The sequence below is a fragment of the Fukomys damarensis genome, unplaced genomic scaffold (assembly GCF_012274545.1).
Source record: "Fukomys damarensis isolate Sample0158 unplaced genomic scaffold, DMR_v1.0_HiC HiC_scaffold_33, whole genome shotgun sequence".
Taxonomy (NCBI): domain Eukaryota; kingdom Metazoa; phylum Chordata; class Mammalia; order Rodentia; family Bathyergidae; genus Fukomys; species Fukomys damarensis.
Genome location: NW_022900945.1, coordinates 40,500,021 through 40,507,820, shown reverse-complemented (window position 1 = coordinate 40,507,820; position 7,800 = coordinate 40,500,021). Strand labels below are relative to the sequence as shown.

The 7,800-nt window shown below is 44.6% G+C and overlaps 1 protein-coding gene across 4 annotated transcripts in view; it reads right to left on the bottom strand.

Annotated features, from left to right (window-relative positions):
• Elapor1 (endosome-lysosome associated apoptosis and autophagy regulator 1) overlaps window positions 1-7,800 on the bottom strand; it is an 87,271-nt gene that overhangs the window by 13,464 nt on the left and 66,007 nt on the right. For all 4 annotated transcript variants that reach the window (XM_010605955.2, XM_010605958.2, XM_010605956.3 and 1 more), the window contains 6 exons: window positions 7,606-7,734; window positions 7,154-7,244; window positions 4,845-4,950; window positions 4,456-4,593; window positions 3,453-3,716; window positions 1,541-1,717 (listed from right to left, as the gene is read on the bottom strand). In XM_010605955.2, coding sequence (XP_010604257.1) covers window positions 1,541-1,717; window positions 3,453-3,716; window positions 4,456-4,593; window positions 4,845-4,950; window positions 7,154-7,244; window positions 7,606-7,734 — 905 coding nt within the window. The remainder of the gene's footprint in view (window positions 1-1,540; window positions 1,718-3,452; window positions 3,717-4,455; window positions 4,594-4,844; window positions 4,951-7,153; window positions 7,245-7,605; window positions 7,735-7,800) is intronic.

Genomic DNA, 7,800 nt, shown 5'->3' with positions numbered 1-7,800 from the left:
AAAAAAAAAAAAAAAAAGAAAGAAAGAAAAAAAATAAAACACAATACCCCAAATTCCTCACCTTCACCTCTCTCCCAATGGAGAGACAATTCCATTCCTCACTGAATGGAATTTTCACTACATGAGGCTTTTTTGAGTTACCTCTACTTGTTACTTCTGAGGATTCATTTAAAACTCTTCGAAGACTTTATTTTAAAAAAGCAGACCCCATATCTAATCTTTTATAAACTCCTTTATTCCTTGTACATTCTCTGCAGAAGCACACCAATGATTCTGTGTGCTCAGAAGGGTAGCAGCTACGTGGTGCAGAGTCACAGATTCAGTGTTCTCCATCAGTGGTGGCGAAGCTATGGCACATGTGTCACATCTGGTCATTTGTATCATTGAAAGCTCTAAAAGGTTTGCCATCACTGTCCTAGATGCTCTCTATTTTGTGCTTTGGAAGTGAGCTTTCCAACCCTCCTACTGCTGATCACGTTTCATACAATAGTCACTTGCAGCAGGGGTGGGATCACCTACCACCACTACCAGGGATTTTGGATCCAAAATATTTGCATAAGCATGAAATGGCTAATGGAGACATTCCTTTCAGATAAATCCACGGTTCATTCATTCTTTTCTTTCTTTCCTTTCCTTTCTTTCTTTCTTTTTTTGTACTGGGGGTCAGACTCGGGACCTAGCACTTGCAAGGCAGGCAGCAGAACCACTGAGCTAAATCCCCCGCCCAGTCACGGTATTTTCTACTGTCAGCAAAGATACACAAAGATGAACTAAGGATCATTTATTTTATCCAGCCTCTAGAAAACAAGTGACAAATATAGTGATTTCTGAAGCCCACTTTTTTTTTAATGAAATGGGGTCGCACTGTGCTACCAGGCTGACCTTGAACTTCTGCGTTCAACTGATCCTCTTGCTTTCCAAGTAGCCAAGAGGATAGGTGAATGCCATCACGCCTGACTCTTCCTGGTCTTTTATTTTATTTTGCTTTTGAGACAAGGTCTCACTGCCTAGTTCATGCCGGCCTTGAACTCGCTATGTAGTCCAGACCGGTGTTGAACTTTCAGCAATCCTCCTGCCTCAGCCTCTCAAGTGCTGGGATTACAGGTGTGCACCATTGTGCCTTCCTGTTCTTTTATATACAAATTAAATATCTCTTATCTGAAATGCTTGAAACCAGAAGTATTTCAATTTTTAGAGTTTTATTTTGGATTTTAGAATATTTTCATAGACTTTAACAGTTGAATAAATCTAATCTGAAAATCCAAAATCTGAAACTTTTTGAGCATCCTTGCAGATGCTCAACAAATAATTTGGGGGAAATTTTTTAGAAACACCTTGTCTTTAACATTTTTATTCTCTTAAACATTTATCATCTAGATTATTTAGTTTTAGTCCTCAAGGAGAATTAAGATCATCCTTAAAACCTTTAACCTCCTCAATCCCTTGTTGCTTGAAGGACTTGCTTTCTTCCTGTGTTGTCTTTGGCTTCTAAGCCACCGGCCTCCCTTCTCAATTCCCACTCTCAGCTTGCACACCCTACCTGGTTTCCGCAGAGGCTCAGGGTAAAGTGATGGAAATACTTCAGCCCTTTGGAAGTGAAACTCGGCCCTCCAGCCAAAGAGACAGTGTCTGCCAAAGCCGAGAAGTTGTAGTTGAAGATCCTCCTGGACGGGGCGGTGCGTGAGAGGGTGCAATCACTGTAGCAGAGGGAGTGGATCTGGGGAAGAGGGTTCTGGTGAGGTCAGCTGGCCATGCTGGGCCTTGAGGGGCCGCAGCAGAGAGCAGCAGACTTTCTCCCACCCAATCCAGCCCAAATAGGATGAAAGAGGAGGCAGAAAGGATTCGGGTAGACATTTAAAAAGACGTGAAGCAGGCACTATGGGGATGCATATGTAGCTTGTCATTCGTTACCGGCAAGTACATGATATATGAGCCTGGCGGAAGGGTTCTCACACGTGATTGCCTAACTGTAGCTACCTCGAGGGACTCTGCCAGACCACCAGTTTGCACAGAGGTCACCACTGCTTTATGCAGAAATACTACTACAAAGACATCTGCCTATCAAGAGAGGCCTGGTTCGACCCTGGACTGACACCACTCTTATTATCAATCATTGTGGCCACAGATCACTGTTTTGAAATAGCTGATGTAACCCTCTCCATTTTTGTCTTTGGAAACTCTTTCTTATCTCAGACTCTTGGGATATGCCCTCAGTTTAATGCAGCACGCATATTCCCACTGTGATTTCTGATATTTCCAAACAAGCAACAGCATTCTTTGCAGAGTCTCTCTTTGTTTTTTTAAGTGCTGAGGACTGAACCCAGAGCCTCATGCGTGTTAGGCAAGCACTGTGCTCCTGTCCTTCCCCAGCTTCAGCCTTTTCCTACTTTCAAGTAGACAGTGAGGCATTAACTAAATTAAGGATGTTCGGGATGGCAAGAAAGAACCTAATCCTCCCCAATGTACCAGCCCCCCAGCCATTTAAAATTCACTGAACCCTGCCTTCTTCTTCCTCCGCTTCTCTGTGGGAGACAACTCTGAATTGGTCTTTACTCCCTGGCCCTCTTTGAGGATTCCCACTGAGTGGGTGTTACATACTGTTATTCCCTCCCATAGCAGCAGAGGGAGCTCCAGGGGAAAATGATTGTTGCAAAGGTCCAGGGTGCCCAAAAGAGGTTGTCAAAGGTTTGTAGAATTGACACACTTATCACACTGCTAATCTGAGCAGATTTTCAGAAAATATAACTTTTGGTGGGAGGTTGAGACAAGGATCTCACTGTGTAGTTCAGGCTGGCCTTGAACTTGAGGTGATCCTCCCACCTCAGCCTCCTGAGTGCTGGGATTACAGGTGTCTGCTACCATGCCTGAGAACGTAACATCTTACAGACGTACATCTGTGTGATTGTGATCAGCAAAATGCAAATTCATTTAGAAGCATTAATAAGTTTCTAAGAGATTTTAGTCATATGTACTTTCTCAACTATATATGGAAGGAAAAGTACTGTTTTTCCACATTACAGAGAACTCTTCCTATCTGTAAAGCTAGAAGGTAGAAGACAGCAATGCTAGGTAACTGTACATTCTGGCAAAAGTTGGATTACCTTCCCAAAGGAGAGGGGACAAACTCATGATAACAGGTTAGACTGGACTAGGCTAAGTGTGAGCTACTATTCCTTCCCTTTGGGTCTCTGTTTAGGTACCAAATAACCCTCTGGTCCAGTCTGGTTACCCATCTCCCTCACTACCAACTGAAGATGAGATTTGTCTGTGACTGAGGGAATTCCTACCCTACTGCTAAGAACTCATCACCCATGGCCAGGGACTCCAGGATGACAATCTAGAAGTGTACTTGGGGGAGCACTTGGTGATCAGCCCTTCAAGAACCCCAGCACCCTCTCAGCCATCCAATCGGCCGGGGGGCAAAGTTAAGATGCATTGCAGACTGCTGGCACCTTGTTGCTCTTGGTCCCCGGACCACATGGAATGCAGGCCTGGGCACCATAAGGCTGGTGAGCTTTCAGGACTGTGTTAGGGGGGCAGGGATAGCAGGTTCCAGAATTTCGGTCGATGTAGTAACCAGCAGGACAAGAAGTGCAGGAGGAGCCCATGTCAGAGGCTTCCAGGGCACAGGGGCGGCAATAGGAGGCCACCCCGTCCATGACATTCGTGATATTGATAGAGTAGATCCTGGCAATGTCACTGGTGTACTTTCTGCCCTGGAGACAAGGAAATAGGAGTGGGAGAGGCCTGAGTTAGCAGCAACTGTGGAAATAACAAAGTACTTAATGTTTAATCCTGTGGCACTTGAGAAAAGCCTTAGAAGCAGCTTGTTTGTTTTTGTTTTGGTTTGGTTTTTTACTCACTTAGCAATAGCTCTTTATGTGCATTTTGAGTCATTTTTAAGCAAAACTGACTCAATTTTGTTATGTGTAAAAGTATTAAGTACCATGGAAAAATATGCAGTAGTTACATTTATACGAAAAAACCCAAGACTTCTCTATGAAAGGGGGGAAATATGTATTTGTTAAGAAATAAAGACTATATTGGAGATACTCCAGATATTAACTAGGTTATCTCTGGACAGATTTTATTTCTTCTTTTTTGTTTATATCTATTTTATTTTCAAAGTTTTCTGTAATAAACCTGTTTTAATTTGAGTTAAGAAAACAAGAGTTATTATTACTAAAAACAGCAGGTCTGACTTCACCACAGGCTGGGATTGCAAGGAGAGCCAGGTGAGTGAAAGCACTCATAGTGTCCTCCTCCCTGAAGGTCATTTAGACAAGACTGGATGACCCTCGAGGGCTGCATTAAGCAGTTCTCTGATGGACTCCTTAAGGTCTCTAACCCCTGTATTCGAAAGCGTGGACTCACACATAAGCTCATGCCAGGAGTCCTCCTGGTTCAGATAGTCCCTCCTGGAAGTCAAGGGTCTGTGGAAGAGGAGTGACTCACTGTGTCATGAAGCGTGGTCCTCTGAAAGGCCCAGGTGAAGCTCATGGTGGAGTTCTCCTCAATGATGTAGGTGTAGGACTGTTTGCCTTTGGAACCTTTCCATGTCTCCACAGGGGTGTTGGTCCTTGAATTCATGCCCTGAACCCAGGACAGACAAGTGAGGAATGCATGAGGAACGGAGGTGGTGGGGGTGCCCATCCCACTGCCATTCTGAAGGCCATCACAGTTGGTAAGACCCATGTGAAACTGTGAGGTCCCCGAAGGCCACCCCAGGCCCTCCTTCTGTCAAATCACTATGAGCAGGTATTCATTGTGTTGACTTACCACTGGGGCAGATGGGGCCAACCCTCCCCTGGAGCCCCCTAGCCAGCAAAGAAAGGAAAACCTACCACCATGAAGTAGAGCTCACAGTTCACAGAACAGATGGTCTCAAAGATAAATGTGATCCTGGCCACCTCTTTATTCTCTGTGTCTGCCGTCACTGACTGTGGGGGTCTGCGTGGGCAAAAATTAAAGTTCCAGAGGCCAGGTAGTGCTTACTAAAGAGTCCAGATATCAGCAAGGGGTCACCTAGGGACACGATTAGGTTCTGAGTATGTTGGAGACAGTGTCTACTAAGTTCAATTCTGCCACCCAAGCTATGTGAGCTTGCCCTCGCAAAGCTAATTTCTTCAGTTTTAAAACAGAGGTTATTGTAGCAAGATCCAAAGGCATAACAAACATGGGCATGCTGTATGAAACCCAGAGGTGGTGGTCTGCTGACCAGTAGCATCACCAGCCCTTGGAGTTAATTAGAAATACAGAACCTTAGGCCACTGAATAAGAATCTGCACATACTACCAGGATTCCCAGGTAGGCTGTATGCACATTAAGGTTGGAGAAGCACCACTGTCACATGATGCAAACTGTCTACATTTACTCAGCTTGGTCCGGCTTAAATGAGCCAAACTTGCAGTGTCTTCAGCCAGTGTCTCCCATTCATCTTTTTTTTGAGAAAGCAAGAGCCATGTCCAAGTGGGCTAGGGTTGGGGGTGAGGAAGCACTTTGTTTTAGTGTTACAGTTGTGATAAACGTCTTTCAAAGGTCATATCTCAAAGGCTTGATCTCTAGCCCATGGCACTGTTGTAAGCTGGTAGAACCTTTAAGTGGTAAGGCCTCATGGGAAGAAGCTAGGTCACTGAAGTATGCCCTCTCTTTCTTTCTGCTTCCTGGATGCCATGAGGTGAGCAGTTTTCTCCACTATGTGCTCCCTACCATGATGTGCTGCCTTACCACAGGCCCAAGGCAACTGAGCCAACTGATCAAGGATGGGAACTGTGAGCCAAAATAAACATTTCCTCCTTTAAATTGGTGATTTCAAGCATTCTGAAACAGCAACAGATAGATGACTAACATGGTAGTCAGATTTGCAAACTGGAAAGTACTGTTTGGAATGTTATTCCACAAAGCCTACAGTTTGCTTATCTTGCAAGCATAGTTTCTCTCTCGCCTACACTAAGTAATGTGAGTTAAGGAAAAAGGAAACTAATACTTTCTGAACAACTTCCATTGGCTGAGCACCATCCCAAAGATGAAAAGCAGAGCCCTCCAAGGCAGAATGGAGAAGTCAACTTGGCAGTCGAGGAGCCCACTCAGTGGTTCTTGTTCATCTTTAAAGCATCCATAGCAGAAGAGTTCATTTTGGCTTTAGAAATACATGTGTGGCTTTTCTGGTTTTTTGTTTGTTTGCTGAGACAGGGTCTCACTATATAATTCAGACTGGCCACGAACTCACTATGCAGTCCAGGCTGGCCTCGAACCCACAGTGATCCTCCTTCCTCAGCCTCCCGGGTGCTGAGATTACAAGTGTGTGTGCGCCAGTGCATTTAGCTGTGGCTTTTCTTTGGGCTTTAGCCATTTGCCTGGATCCCGAGGAGCTTCAGTTCTTAGGTCTTTTCTAAACAGCTGTGCTAACCAATGAGCTGGAAGAATCATTACAACCTGAGCTGGTTTTGCATCACAGATTGGTGTTACAGACCGGGAGCCTGAAGCCTGGAGAGGCAAGTGACTTGCCCAAGTTCATGATGCCACTAAATGACACAGTTCAATGGTTCAAGAATTCTGTCTTCTAGTCCAGTGCTTTTTTTTATTATATCATACTGTCTGGAGCTTTTTAGTTTGTTATATTTTTAATTTTTTCTCTAAAAAATTTTTTTTTGTGGTGCTGGGGTTAAACCTGGGGCCTCTCACATCCTACTCAAACATGCTGGCCCTGACCACAACCCCAACTTTTTTTTCTTGATGGCAAACAAATTGCTTGCAGTCCTATCCTGTCCTCATAGGCTATAGGGACACATATTACATTTAAAAAAAAAAATCCTTCTCAATCTCCTTGCCCCAAGTAAAGATGAATTATAGATACATCTGGCTCTACTTATTTGAAAGTTTAAAAGTTCTCTTTGAAGTGGCCAATCGATGGGAGAAACTAGAGGGATGAAACAGCAATAGGTAAATCAGCATGGGCAGCAACTAAGAAAATGTGTTAGCCTCCAGGTCAACCAAGTCAAACCATCACCGTGCTCTCCTCTTCTGTGTAAGGGTACGTGAAATGAAGTGGAATCCAACCCCAGAAGCCCTCTCCTCTACAACATTCTGAAGTACGTGGGATTAGGATATGGCCAAGTTGGTGTAGGTTTCCCCTTGGCTTTGTATTCCTCACCTAAATCCTGGCACAACCAGAGTGAGAATCATGAAGTCATTGTCTGAGGCTCCCACAGCTGTGTATATGTGATCACCAGCTACCTCCCAGCCTGGAAAAGGAGAGGGGATTGTTAATGCCCTGTGCTCTTGGGTGCAAGACAAATGCACACAAAATGACACTCTGCAAAGGAGATATGGCACTGTCCTCTGAGGCATCCAGAGTTTGTTGAGTGAGCAGGTACTCCCTCATCCTGTTACTGTGCTCAAAGACTGAAGCTCTCAACAAAAGGCCTTTGAGGGCACATGTGCACTGTTTCTCTCTGAAACAAATTTTGGCAGAATATATGCCCATAGGAGTAGAACTTTCAAGGGGATGTATGACATGGCTCACTTATTTTCCTCAGATGTCACTATTACGAAGAAACGTGAACTTGGAAGAACACCTGTGAGAGTGCGGAAAGACGCAATTACCTGTCAGGCCTTTGTACTCAAAGTTGACCCCACTGAGGACAGTCGTCTCCATGTTTGCAGGTAGTGTGTTCCACCATTTGTATTCATATCCCAGGACAGGTTCCGTTCCAGCTGGGCAGTGGGTACAATCTGGGGAAAGAGCAAGATCCATCCTTTAGCGGAGAGGGTGCAACTACCCTGCCTGAAGCTACTGCT